This window comes from Protopterus annectens, chromosome 11.part0 (assembly GCF_019279795.1).
Source record: "Protopterus annectens isolate FY-2018-M chromosome 11.part0, PAN1.0, whole genome shotgun sequence".
Lineage (NCBI taxonomy): Eukaryota > Metazoa > Chordata > Ceratodontiformes > Protopteridae > Protopterus > Protopterus annectens.
The window spans coordinates 1196652697-1196668206 of NC_056745.1; the positions used below are offsets into that span (position 1 = coordinate 1196652697).

General features: G+C 41.3%; 1 protein-coding gene across 1 annotated transcript in view; it reads right to left on the minus strand.

Annotated features, from left to right (window-relative positions):
* LOC122815042 (chloride anion exchanger-like) overlaps positions 1-15510 on the minus strand; it is a 359777-nt gene that overhangs the window by 128015 nt on the left and 216252 nt on the right. Inside the window, exons 13-14 of the mRNA XM_044087290.1 lie at positions 706-775; positions 516-608 (exon numbers count right to left, since the gene is read on the minus strand). Of these exons, the coding sequence (XP_043943225.1) occupies positions 516-608; positions 706-775 (163 nt within the window). The remainder of the gene's footprint in view (positions 1-515; positions 609-705; positions 776-15510) is intronic.

Consider the following 15510-nt stretch of genomic DNA (forward strand, 5'->3'; position numbering starts at 1 on the left):
GTCTCTAATGACAGTAATGGTTTTGAGGGGGTTGTCATTTTGTAGTAGTTGCAGAGGTGTTTTTGTTTGTTAAAGTTGTTTCACTATGAATTTTTAAGTGTTAGGCCCTCTTGAAGGATGTGGGCATCGTTTGGGTGTTAATGGCAGCTCTGTGCTGGCAGTTATCAGCCAAATCTGTCATCTGGAGACTCTCAACGTCAGCCTTCATATCAATGAGGGATAAGTTGAAGAGTAACGATCCCACAATGCAACCCTGGGAGATGCCGCTGGTGATGAGATTTTTTGAGGAAAGTGTGCTGCCTGTCCTAATAGAATGGTTAGCTACTGGATTCTCGCACAGAATTTTGAAAGGCCCAATTCACTTACCTGTCTAATATATAAGAATATAAGTAAAAATGTGCATAGTTGTTTATTTGTAATACTATATGGTATACAATGCAAATTTTTTTTCTATAAACTATAAACTAACAATGCATATATTTCTCAAACAGCTACAATATGAAGAATGCACTTACAGCTGTTATCAGCTTTTCCCTAAAGAAGTCGATATTAGCAAAAAAGATTGGAGCTTGACATCTGAAAATCTTCACTCCTTCAGGCTCATAGATCTAAAAAATAAGATATATTAAGTGTTGGTTGATATATTTATTATTTATTCATTACCATTTAAGACATGTATTATATAGACAACTTAATTTTCCTTACATCTAAGTAGTCCTTTCTGTCCCTGTAGATATCTGTTCCCTTGATGTTACCCAAAACTCTGCATCTTGGGCTGCAAAAGAAAATTTAAAGTTTTGAAACATTTCTTAATTTTCTTGTCATATAGGCATCTGTGTCATTATTGAGGCATGGTTTAAAGCCATAGAATGTACTCTTAGCAGTACAAGGCTACAATACCTTCCATACATTCAGACCAGTAGCTACACAGACAGGGACTAAAAGTGAAGGTGTCTCGACCTGCATTAGCAACAAGCATACCTGAAGGTTGAATAAATAGGATGATACCCTGGATTTTATCCACATGCATACCTCTCAACCTGGAATCATCAAAATCTGGACAAAGGCCCATGAAAAATAGGTACAAGTTGCGAAAAATCTGTACACTGATTAACATAAACTTTGCATGGATAATTATGTAACCCCGCCCGCTACAATGGAATTGTCGGATGCCGACTTTTAAACGCAAATTGAGGAATAAACAAAATATTAAACACAAAATATAAACAGAACAATAGTGTTTTAGTTATATTATTTGAACTTGTATCAAACTTTGAACTTATGCAAAACTAAAATAGAATTTTCTTTTATAAGAATAATTGCTTCTACACTAATATTAAATAACACAAAATATAACCAGAACAAAACAGTTTTAATTATATCAACATTCTGAGCTTGTTTATATTAACATCTGAACCTGTATAAAACTAAAATACAATTTTCTTAACTGCTACATATATAAAATTAAAATAAAAACAATTTGTGTAAACAATCAAATGAACTCTAACTACTACTATGTGTGTGTGTGTGTGTGTGTGTGTGTGTGTGTGTGTGTGTATATATATATATATATATATATATATATGTATGTGTGTGTGTGTGTGTGTGTGTGTGTGTGTGTGTGTGTGTGTGTGTGTGTGTGTTTGTGTGCGCGTGTGTGTGTTGGCTTAACTTTCATTGATTCTATAGTGAAACTGAAGTATATTAAACCTAACTGCTTTAGACGGGTATAATTACAGTAGTGCATTCTTTGGTGCTTATTGTTCTCACACAGTTTCACTTCCCAGACACTGAATTAATTTATTACAGCATGCCAAATTCTATGTATAGTTTTAATGTCCTGCAGACTATTTATTTAACAGGAGCTTTTTCCACCCCCACAAAATATTAGAATATCTATCTATCTGTCTATGTTGTTATCTATTGATCTATCCATCTATCTGTATTGAAACTGAGGTTTCTTAACTGAACAAAACATATGAGAACTTCTATACTGCTTATCTGGTCATGATTATTGAAATGAAGTAGTTGAAGACTTATGGTTTTTAAATGCTGATTTGGAATAAACATGAATTTAATTTAAATATCTGTTACAGGGGGAGTAAAAAGGAAACACTCTGATAATTATGTTATCAGCTAATTGGGAATGGATAGTTCGACATTTCATGTGAAAGATAAGGGCATCTCAGTATTTTCATAAAATAGTGTAAATGCTTATATATCTAATATTTCTACACTTCATCTTTATACTTGATCTCTTCCTTTCAGCATGTCATGTTATATGAAGCCCTGAAGCCCTGATAAGCTGTCTAAATTTTAACATGAACATTGTGTTTGACAGATTAGACAGAAATAAGATCGTTTAACAGTTTTGAGATTCATGAAGTGCCCAGGTTAAGTTGAAGTGAATGGATATACTGCTGTTCATGATCATACCTTTTTTAATTGAATTTTTTGTAACACTGCAATTATTAATTTATCAACAATAACAAATAAGAGCACATCCAGCCCAAAAGCAACCTTGCAAAACTATACAACATATTAAAATCGCCGCAGTGTGCCCATTGAAAATGATGAAAATTAGAAATGACGATGATGGTGCATTTCATGGCTGAGTGCTTCATTGCTCACAGTCCTGCCAACACCCATCTCCACAAATCACAAAAAATGAAATCACCTTCCTGTCGGAAACATTACCAGAATTTCAGTTTTTAAATAAAAGCAACTAAATCAAAATTCCTACAGCACAGTGCTAAAGGAATGATCTATTTTACTACCGCACTTGGCATTAAGTGAATAGTTTAAGTATAGTTTTTATTTGCTTAAACGTAATTTAAGAACAATATCAAAGTACTAGAACTGGGAACACTGACCCATGGTAAATAATAAATGTAATGTGGTCCTATCTCACCACATTCTTAACTGACGGGTTTGGAGCCAAGAATCGGCTCCGACTCGGCCGCTATTTACTAGCTCAAAGTCTCTGATTGGCTGGGCTAGCCCTAGTATCCCAAGATGCACCACGCCCAAACCCCCAGATCTCGTTTGCCGCTCGTAGTGTACAGACATGGTCTCAAGCTTGGCTGTGGCTAAGTACCTTATTTAAATTGTTTTTTTTAGCTTATTTTTCTAAACTTTCTGTCAAAAGCTGTTCTTACAGCTATGTTGAGTGTATCCTGTGTTTTGCAACTAGTTCAGTTAATTTTTTTAGTTTTTGTGGATTCCTTGTGTTTGGCAGGCTAGGCCCATTTCATTTAGAGGGCCTTAGCCTCTCCGGTGTCTGTTACGTCTGTAGGAGCATTTAAGTTAGAGCCCCTTCCATCAATTAGCTTAGTTTAAGTTTTTTTGTGGCATCCTTGTGTTTGAGAGGCTAGACCCGTTTAAGTTAGAGGGCCTTAGCCCTCTCCTGTGTCTGTTAACTCTGTTGGGACTTTTAAGTTAGAGTCCCTTCCTCCTGCCTTCCTTATCTTGTGTGTGGTTTATTGTGAATTACCATGTCAGGCAAAGATCAGAAGGAGCATAAGCCTTCTGGTTTTAAAAAGTGCGCCAAATGTTCTTATAAGATGTCTTTAAAAGATGGCCATGCCATCTGTGTGTATTGTTTGGGCGCCATTCATTTGCAAGAATCTTGTAGTTTTTGTCACTCCTTTAGTTCTAGAGTCTTGCAAGAAAGGAAAAATAAATTGATTTTCAGGGGCCTTGTCAAACCTGCCTTTGAAGAAGCTTTGGAGTCTGCCTCCCCTAGTGGGAAATCTAAATCTAAACCAAAAAAGAGATCTCCGGCTCCATCTAGTTCCTCGGAGCCATCGGAGAAGATATTGAAGACAGCTCCACCTTCCTCGGCTCCATTGGCTTTGGAGCCTAGGGAAGGAATTCCTGTGTCTGAGTCGGCTTCCTCGGCTCCATTGTTATCAGCACTGCAGGAGGTTTCTGTGACACTGGAGCCAGCTTTGGCTCTGATTCTCTTGGAGCCGATTCGGAGCCCTTCTGCTAGTCTAAACCTGGATTCTCTGGGTAAGATATCTCAACCACCTTCTTTGTCCTCCAAGTCTTCCAGGTTATCGGATTTGGATGTGGATAGAGTGGTGCAGAGGCTCCTTCAGGTGCCGGTGTTAGCCAGGTTATTTTCCGCTCCAGCCCAGTCAGCTCCAGAGCCTTCCCTCTTGTCGGTTCCAATTATTCCTCCTCCGGGCACCTCTGTGTCATCGGAGCCGAGGTGTTCTGCATTGAGTGAGGTCCTGGGGTCGGTGCCAATACCCCCATTAGGCCTTTCGGCTCCGACCTCGGCTCCAACCTTTTCGACTCCATCTTCTGGTTTCCTTGGTCAGACCCAAGGGGGATACATCGGGGCTTCAACCCTCGGCTCCAAGTCTCCCTCTTGATGCCTTGGCTAAGAGAACCCCGAATCCGATTGTGGTTTCGGAGACGGGTCGGTCCTCAGATTCTGGTGGACCCACATTCAAGGCCATGAGGAGCGCACTGGCCAGGTCTTCAGTGACTTCACTCGAATCAGCTACTGCTTCCTTTGACACTGGGGCTGGAGCCTCTGATGTCAGCAGGGCACGAAGGCCCGAGGATACTTCCATATGTGGCTCCCAGCTTTCTGAGGGTCCTTTAGATTCGTCGCCTGAGGAGCCTCCCTGAAAGAAGTCGTGCAAGAGGAAGCACGTTGACTCTCCGAATGAGTCCATCACTTCTGATACCGACCTTGATGATGCAGAGGGGTCCCCCAAGTTGTCCTCTGATGATGTCTCATTCTCCAATATTCTGGAGATTTTAAGGCAGAGAGGCGACTGGCCTTCCAAATCCCCATCTGAGGATGAGTCGGTCCTCCTCAAAGCCTTAGGAGCCCGACCTTCTGCCTCCTGGGTGTCTCCGCCCTTCGACAAATTGTTAGACCTTATTTGTCGAAGGGTTTGGGAACACCCCGACTCCGTGGAACTGGTGCCCAGCCGCCCAAACAAGTTTCTGTCTGCACCCCCGGAGAAAGAGTTCCTAACTAAAGGAGTTTCTGTAGATGCCATGGTGGTGGTATCTGCCACTCAGCAAGAAGTTGCAGAAGCTTCTGCTTCCATTCATCCTCCTAACAAGGAGTCTAGGAGTATGGATCGGTATGGGAAGTGTACCCTGTCTTCAGCGACCTTTACTTTGCTGTTGTTGAACTATCTTTGCCACTTTACTAGGCTCCAAAGAGATCTCCTTAAGGAATTGGGAGATACATTGTCGGGTAACTTGCCTGAGGCGGTGAATCAGACTGTCAACACCCAGTTGTCTACCCTTTCCTCTATTGTCAATTCGTCCATGAGGCTCATATCCTATGCAGCCGAAGGAGCGGGTAGGACAGCAAGCTCAGGCATAGCCCTCAGGTGGCAAGCCTGGATGCGCCTGTGTCACTTTGTGGAAGCCTTCAAGTCTTCCTTCACTGACGCCCCCTTCGATGGGTCCTCCCTCTTTGGACCCAAAGTGAAAGACACTCTCACCAGATGTGAGCAGGAGGGTAAGACATTGTCTGCCATAGGGGCCCATTTCTTGCCTCCCTCTAGGCCTTATCCCAAGGCATGGAGGGGAGGCAAGATGTGGTTCAGGAAGTCTCAGAAGTCTTTCCCCGTCGAGCATGGTGACCCCCCCTCCAGGGGCAGAGGAGGGGGGAATTACTCTGGAAGGCACCGCCCTAGAGGCGGAAGAGGCCCCCACAACTCAGGAGACCGTAAATCATTTTGTGGATCCTCCTACCAACGTCCCTGAGGGACTGCCCGACTGTGCTACTCCAGAGCCAGTCGGGGGCTGTTTTTCGAGGCATCCTCTAGCCTGGGAAAGTATCACTCAGGATCAATGGGTGCTCCGAATAATTACTGGAGGTTACACCATTCCCTTTCTTACACCCCCCTCCCCTAGCCAGAAAAATCCCAGATGTTCCACCCAGTCAAAGAGATCAAGCAGCGCTAGAGGTTTCAAAGCTGCTGGAAAAAGGAGTCATCCAACCAGTCCCCTCAGACCAGATTGGATCAGGAACTTACTCAAGATTATTTTTGGTGCCAAAAAGGACAGGGGACCTGAGGCTCATTCTGGACCTCAGCCGTTTAAACTGATTTGTACTGAAGTCCAAGTTCCGAATGGTCACTCTTCAGTCCATTTTCCCTTTGTTGGAAAAAGAGTATGGATGTGCTCCATAGATCTCAAGGATGCTTATTACCACATCAAGATAAACAAAGCATCCAGGAATCACCTATGCTTCCAGCTGGGAGCCAGTCACTACCAGTTTCGTGCTCTGCCTTTTGGTCTCACCACAGCCTCCAGGGTGTTTGCCAAATGCTTAGCAGTGGTGACAGCCCACTTGAGACGTCAAGGATTCCAGGTTTTTCCTTATCTGGACGACTGGCTTCTGACCGCCCCCACCAGGCATCTACTCATTCGAGCCATGAAGGCTACCATCACATTGGGCCAATACCTAGGGATTACCTTCAACTGGGAAAAATCTGTGTTGCGGCCATCACAGCATGTTGCATTTATCGGTGCAGAGCTAGACATCGTCCAAATGAGAGCCTTTCTTCCAACAGAAAGAATCAAAGTGCTACAGGCTCATGTGTTAGCCTTACTACCCCTCAAGAAAGTCCAAGTCAGACTTGCTCTTCAACTACTAGGGTCCATGGCAGCTACCATCATGCTAGTACCGCTAGCCAGGCTACATATGCAGATCCTCCAGTGGCTGGTCTCGGTCCAGTGGTCCTTTCAGGAGTTTCCTCTGTCTTATCCCATTCTCATCACAGAACAATGCTGACAAGACCTACGTTGGTGGCTTCAGTCATCCAATCTAGACATAGGGAGACCACTGAGCCCCTTGTCTCCTACCGCCACGGTGACCACGGACGCTTCCCAGATAGGTTGGGGTGGCCATTATCTGGGCAGAATGGTCCAAGGCACATGGCAAGATCATGAGGTACACTTGCATATCAATGTCCTGGAAATGAGAACAGTGCTTCTAGCATTGCAAGCACTTCAGAGCTCTCTTCCCAAGGGGATGATTGCTATTCTTTCCGACAGCATGTCAGTCGTCTGGTACCTAAACAAGCAGGGTGGAACCAGGTCCTATCCCCTTTCCAGAGAGGCCATGAGAGTGTGGAACTGGGCGGTGTCTTCCCAATGCATTCTAGTGGCAATGCACATTCCGGGGAAGTCCAATGTGATAGCAGACAGGCTAAGCAGAGCTATTCTGATGCCTCACGAGTGGTCCTTGAACAACCAAGTTGCAAATCAGATCTTCTCCAGGTGGGGTCAACCTTGCTGCGATCTGTTTGCCAGCCCCCTCAATGCCAAGTGCAGCAGGTACTTTACTCTGATCCCCCACCTGGGGGAGTCACCCAGGGATGCCCTAGTCCACAATTGGCCCCCAGGACTGCTCTATGCCTTTCCTCCATTCCCTCTATTATCAAGAGTGATTCAGAAGGCAGCTTCCTTGGGAAGCAAGATGATTCTTATTGCACCATACTGGCCTCGTCAAATTTGTTTCCCCTTTCTTCAGAAGTATACAGTGGATGGCCCTTGGACTCTGGAACCAGTACCAGACCTATTGACTCATCAGTTGGGTCAGTTCCATCCATCCCTATGAACCCTCAGGTTGACAGCATGGCTGCTCCACTTCCATCCTTAATTAGACTACATTCCTTTTCACCTGAGGTGTTGCATATTCTGTCATCTTCCCACAAGTCGTCTACCAGAAAACTATACTCTGACAAATGGAAAAGATTTGCTATCTGGGCTGAAGCACACAATCTAGATCCCTTCACAGCCCCCTTGTCGGTGGTATTAGATTTTTTGGCTATGCTCTTCAAACAGGTAAGGTACAGCTGGCGGCCATTTCTAACTTTCATGTCTCACATGAGCCTTCCCTTATGGGCCATAAGCTATGTAAAGCCTTCCTGAAAGGAGCCTGGTTACTCCGTCCGCCATTGTCACAACCAGTTTCACCATGGGATTTAAGCTTGGTGCTTCAAACCTTAACTTCTACCCCCTTTGAACCGGCTGACACTTGTGGATTAAAATATTTGTCTTGGAAGACAGCCTTTCTGGTTGCCATTACTTCAGCCAAGAGGATATTGGAGCTTCAGGACCTTTCCATAAAGCCCCCGTATTTGGTCTTCCATAAGATAGGATAGGGTTTCCTTGAGACTCAATCCCTCCTTCCTTCCTAAGGTATCTTCTACCTTTTGTCTTCACCAATCCATTGAGTTACCAGTTTTCTTTCCAAACTTTTCAAATGAAGCGGAATTCAAATTCCACCGGTTGGATGTTCATAGACAACTAAGGTTTTATTTGCACAGGACACAACCCCACAGGAAATCGGATCAATTGTTTGTGTCCTTCTCAGAGAACAAGAATAGTAGCCCTGTGACTAAAGGTACTATTGCTAAATGGATTAAGGACTGCATCTCCTTTATTTATGTATCAGCAGGCAGAGATTTACCTTTCCAGTTAAGGCTCATTCTACCAGGGCCATGGCTGCATCAGTAGCTTATCATGCTAGGCTCTCCTTGGATGACATCTGTGCTGCGGCCACCTGGTCCTCTCCACACACCTTTGTTTCTCATTACAAGCTTGATTTGGTGTCTAGAGACCGGGCTTCTTTTGGTTCCATGGTGCTCAGGAGTATTGTCAGTGAGCCTCCCAGAATGTAGGTGCTAGGGACGCTGTCCCATCAGTTAAAAATGTGGCGAGATAGGACCACATTACATCAATTAGTTATGTACTCACCATAACATCAGATGTATGTGGTCCATCTCACCTACATTCTTACGTACCCGCCCACCGTCTCCCGACCTGTTGGACTTGGAGAAGATTATGTTCTTAGACCCTTCTGAGGATGTTATTTTTTCTCTCTTCCTCCTTGTGTTATTTCTAGGAGGTTGTGTATGTCACTCTGTTATATTGTTGGCAAACAAGATCTGGGGGTTTGGGCGTGGGGCATCTTGGGATACTAGGGCTAGCCCAGCCAATCAGAGACTTTGAGCTAGTAAATAGCGGCTGAGTCGGAGCTGATTCTCGGCTCCGAACCAGTTAGTTAAGAATGTAGGCGAGATGGACCACATACATCTGACGTTATGGTAAGTACATAACTAATTGTTTCTTTTGTAATCTGATAAGCACTCCACGCACAGCAGAATGTACCATTAACTGTAAAGGAAATACACTGCAGCAGCTAGCGTAGTACTATCATCATTCGTCACAGACAAAGACACAGTGAAACAGATGCAGAATTAGTAGAATCGTTTGTTTCCGATACGCTAATAACGTGCTTTTTTAAATTCTTTTACTTACCTTCTCGTCCTGACCTAGGAGGCTAGGAATGGAATGAATTGTGGATTCTGTCATGTAGTGTGAATTGCAGACATGGGATTCTAAGGTCTTCCATCTGCAGAAGTTAACTAAATTAAGTAAAATTGTGCACAGTGCACACACATAACAGCTCCAGTCCAGAGTCTGCTCACTTGCTCGCTGCTGCTAATAGTTATGTATTTTACATTTATTTACCCGGAATGCCCGACTGGGCTGGAAGCCCATTTTCAGCAAAGGTCCGGGGAAAAACGCTCCACAATAAAAAGTTCACAATATAGAGATGGCTCTGACTGCTAACTGACATAAGGTAAATATGCAAGGTTCCAGTCAGAAAAAAATTAACATATTGACAAGTAGTTGAATAATGTATGAAGGACTAGTGAGGAATCTACAACATACAACAGAAATAATATTTTTGTACAATAGTACACTATGTTTACAATGCAGTAAGCTTATCTTATTAATTCACATTCTTTTATTCTGTCATTGTCTCAGGTCAATAGTACCAATATTTTAAAAGTGTCCCACTCCCTGATTGTTTCTGGATGTGTCGCCGATTCTGATGAGATTTGTCCCTGATTGAGATGCCACTATAATCATGCAGGATAACAGTCTCTTGCACCTTAGTAAGGATAAGAAAGCTACCTGCCAGACCAGGACTGTGCTTAGAATTGTTAAAATTGCTGCATGCATTGCTGAGGGCATTGATGATAACATGAAAATTACAGCAATCCATTCTTCATTTTATTGCTACAAGAGGGCTGTCAGGGCACTGGTGGTAAGCTGTAGTCTCTTGTCGGTGTTAAGGTTAAAAAACAAAGAACAGTACACAATGATACACACTAAAATAAACTGTGTACAACTCATGAGATAATGGGCCAAAGACGCTTCAAAATACACCCGGCAGCTGATTCACACATGTTACTACAGAATGTTGACTGGTGAGTGGTGACAGACTTTTCTCTTCCCGCGGAAATCCTAAAACATAATTGTAACCTACTACCCAACCCAGCACTGCTGACAGACTTCACTTGTGAATGTGTACTAACTACTAATTTCTCTTCCCGCAGAAATCTCAAAGCTTCGTGAAGCTGATGTTATCATGCACGCCTCTGCACATTGATGACATTACAGGATAAGCTGGCGATGTGTGGTAACATCAGTCATTATTTTAACCTGTAAATAAAAAAAAATGATAAAAAAAAATGGAATTGAGGGGGGCTACTCGGGAATTTGTGGCACCCCATTATTTTTCTCTCAAAACCAGTAAATATGATGGAATTCAGTATGGTTGAGAGGTATGTCTACATGCAAATCACCTTAGATAAAGTCCCTTACCATACCTTAGCAAGCTATAGGTCACAAGAATCCTACAACTCTTAGCTAGATCTACTGGAGACACTCTCTAGCCAAACAAACACTCTATTCATGGGAGACTTTAACTACCCCTCTATAGATTGGGAAACATACACAACCATCAACTTGCAGGCACAATATTTTCATGTGCTTTATTAACACAAATGGCCTTGATCAGGTAGTGTGCATTTCAGCCAGACGTTCAAACATACTGGCTCTTGTTCTCATCAATATGGGAGAGAGCTGCATCTCTTCTGTGTCCCATTCTCATTGGTAAGGTTAGATCACAAAGCAGTCTCATTCAAAATAAAAATCAACTTGGAAAACCCAGCAAAACATGTTAGAGTTAGAAACTATTATAAATCAAACTATATCCTATTAAGCAACAGTTTGTCAAAATTCAATGCTCAGCCCAGTCTAGAGGCTGCTGTGCCTAGCAGAAGTAAGCCCAAAACAAACCCCAAAAGCAAAACACACTGGTGGAATCCTAAACTTAACAGGGTATATAACAAAAGGAAAAATAGTCATAGTCAAAGTCAGAAAGAGAAACTCTCATAATGACAAGAGCTCACTTTTTTTGTTGTGTCTTTCGGCTTTTCCCGGTTAGGGGTCACCACAGTGGAACTCCGGTCCGCTAATGATTGGCAGTTGATTTTTACGTGCTGAGTTGTCAGCCCTGATGCACAACCTTCAACGAAGGTACACCCATTCACACATGTCTCCACGCAGAAGACGCTCTAGCTGAGAATTGAACCGGACAGCGTCTTACTGTGAGGCGACAACGTTACCACAGCACCACCACCACGGATAATGAAGAGCTCACTAATAAAACTAAATATGAAGCTAAGAAGAGTAATTAAATCCATAAATGTCAGTTATGAAGTCAAGATAGGTTCTTAGGATAAAGACAACCACAGCTTCTACAGTTATATCTGACAACTCAAAGGTAATGCACAACAGTGTGAGAACTGGTAGTAAATGGTACCACCTTCACTAAACTGAGTGACAAATCCAGTTTAAACTTTAGCTCCCACTCCTTCTGCCACCCTTTGTGAAACCCCTACCAGCATAACTTTCCCCCAACTATCAGAAAGGAGCCGTTATAATGTCAATAACTAAGGCTAAAAACACAGCTTCAATGTAGCCTAAAATATCCTGGGTTGCCTCCTAAATAGAAGCATCAAAAAAGGGTCCAGCACCAGGGAGATAGATAAAATTTAAGATTTAAAGTGACAAAACAGCATACCGGTTTTGGCAAAACTTACAGCCTTCTTCAGTGCATTAACTGACATGAATCCATTACACATTTAAATAGTACCAAGTTAAACCATAATCAAAGCTGATTGGTATATGCCAGAATTAGCTAAATTCATTGAGGCCGGGCTTAAACAGTGCCCCCAGCCTGACAATCCAACCAGATTCTTTATTATTTAATATAGAATGCCAACCTGCTTTATTAGATTTATGTCCTTGGATTTTATCAATGATTGTGAATTGAAATTTAGGAATGACATGGGTCATTGTATGTTTGTATAGAGCATTAGATATTATTTTTGTTCTTATGTCACTAAGATGTTCACTAATCCTATGTTTTAATGGCCTAGATGTTTGCCCTACATAAAAAAGCAGAGCAAAAACAGGTGGCCAGATAAATGACCCAGTCACTGCTACAGTTGCTGATGCATCTGATTTCAAAAATATGTGGAGTGTTGCTGCTGGTAAATTCCTTTGTTTTGCATACATGTATATGAGAACTACAATGGCTACAAGGGTTACTGCCCACTAACTTATCCCCAAATAAAGTGACTTGTTGTGTGGTAGTAGGGGTAAAATACTTGTAGTGGGTTAGATGGGAATTGATGGTACAAACTCTTCTATAAGAGAAAAGACATTGTGGGGAAAGCATTCCAGCTAATTTCTCATTAGCCAACAGGATTTCCCAATGGTTGTTGATAATATTTTTGAAGCCATCTGTATTGCATCCAAATGTTGTAACCAAACAAATGGGTTGGGGAGATTGTCCATGCCTTCCCTTGGATCCCTTATCATAAGTTATCAAATTCTTCCTATCTTGTTCTGTGGCAAAGGAGCATGCCCTGTTGATATTGTCTGCATGATAACTCCTGTTTAGAAATCTTTGAGATAGATAATTTTTACTGGTGTTATAGGCTGCGTCTGATGAACATATACGCTTAATGCCTAGAAATTGGGATTTTGGGATGTTCCGGATGATGTGGAAGGGGTGATGACTGGAAGCATGTAGTAAGGTGTTAAATTGGGGGAATTTTCTATAAACCTCCATTTTAAATTTCGTATTTCAGGATGTTCAGTGCTTTTCCGTGTATTTGCGCAACTGCAGTTTCGCGGTTTTAATTAGTTACCTATATATATATATATATATATATATATATATATATATATATATATATATATATATATATATATAGGGTACCTGACAAATCTTCGAACGCTCAAAATTTCGAACGTTACATGGTCGAGACCAAACATTCGAAATTTTGAGAGCTCGAAGATAGACTTTCAGTGGCACTGTACGGTGCAGATAGGGAGAATTTCCCTTTTCTGCACTGAAGTGTGGTCTCAGAGTTGGTATATTTAAGTAGGGGGTGTGGGGGTGCATGGGGGCTTGCGCCCCTGCCTACACTGTTAAAGTGTTTTTTTCTGTGTTTTCTTTTTTTTTTTATGTTCGAACATCCAAATGTCGAACATTTAATGTTCGACATTTTGGATGTTAAAACATTTAACATAGACCCTCTATATATATATATATATATATATATATATATATATATATATATATATATATATATAGGTCTACCTGATTACGCCAAAAGCTGAGAAGAACGACAACGAGATAACCGACACCGGAAGATCGACAATGGAGATGACCGACAGTTGAAAATCCTGACACTGAGAACACCAACATGTTAAGGTAAGTGTGCGATAGGGACGGAGGTTAGGGTCAGGGTGCAGGTAAGGTAAGTGTGTGATAGTGACGGACTTTAGGTTTAGGGGCAGATTAAGTGAGTTAGGGTTAGGGTGCGAGTACGGTAAGTGTGCGATAGTGACGGGCTTTAGGGTTAGGGCCGGATTAACTGAGTTAGGGTTAGGGTGCAGGTAAGGTAAGTGTGCGATAGTGATGGACCTTAGGGTTAGGGTTTGGGTTAAGGTTAGTGCATAGATAGTTGTGTATGTAAGGTTTAGTGTAGGTTTGTAAGGTTTTTGGTGTGCTTGTGCTGTGTGTGTGTTTTTTAGAAAAGGTATTTGTTTTGTTGATTGTCGGTATTGTGGTTTGTCGGGCATGTGAAGTTTCGTGTTTTTGAACTTTCGGTTTTGTGGTGTCGGTTATTTCGTTGTCGGTGTTTTGGCGTGTCGGCGTTATCAGGTAGACCCATATATATATATATATATATATATATATATATATATATATCTAGAAAAAACATTTAACCAAAAGTCATAATATTGAGACCACTTAGATAAAGATTCACTTTACTGAAAATTCACAACATAAAATACCATAACATCGAACTGCAAAATACAAACGGAAAGCAACTCACACCTTCAACTATTTTTTAACAGCTATGCTTTTGCAGCAGTGCTGCACCCCCTGAACCCTCCTACACCCCCTCAAACTAAATATACTAACTCCGAGATCACACTACAGTGAGAAAATGGTAAACTACAGACAGACTCTGCATCTACCACTATGTAAGTAGTGGTAAACAACAGCATCTTAACATTTAAATACTCTGTTCTAAACCCAACATATGCCTGTTACTTATTATTACTTCTTTTCCTCTTCTAAACATTAAATTTCAGTTAAGCTCTTCACTGAAACCAGCAGCTTCCTACGTTACATCCACCATATTTCTTTTATGACCACAACAAAACACCCACCTTAAAGAGATATTACATACCATTTAACTATAACAAAAAGTTTACTAATAGGAACTTACCATTAAGCTGTCCTACATTTGATATTCCGGTATTCGATGTTGAAACTTCAACTTTGTGGTCTTGATATTACGACTTTCGATTAAATGTTTTTTTGACTTTGTAAAGTACATCCATATATATATATATATATATATATATATATATATATATATATATATGTGTGTGTGTGTGTGTGTGTGTGTGTGTGTGTGTATACATTTATTTTCCTTTCTAAACTGTACCTCCTGACAGTACATAAAACTTTCTAAACTGTACATTTATGGAAACATTGCAAAATCTATATCAATCACTATCATTTCAAATATACTGATCTTGCATCAATTGTACTATTTAGACTTTCTAATAATAATAACATTACAATTGCTTTTTACATCAAAACATTGTATTTGGAGCTTTTTGCACTGGTCACCATTGGAAAGCAGCCTTTTTGTCTAAGGCTAAGTCACCTAGCCCAGTTAACAAATAAAATAAATTAGTAAATAAACTGATCATTAAGCAAGATCCTAGCGTTTCACATAAACTGTCTTCACCAGTAAACAACAAAAAAGAAGAAACACCAGTAATAGGATGTAAAAACTACATGTACTGACATAGAACCACTCTATTATTTTCCTCTGAAGACATGATAATCTCGTAAGAGTTAGAATAAACTAGCATTTTAATGCAATCAGAATTTTATTACACCTTACAAAAGAGTCATTTTTTTACTTGGCTTCTCCTACTCATGAAACATCTGAAGCCACCTGTCATCTTCTTTGATCTCATTCATTGTCCACCTCATACAGATGATATGCCAGTGTGCTCCTTTGTCAGGCAAGACCACACTATTAGAGGAAGAACAGTGTT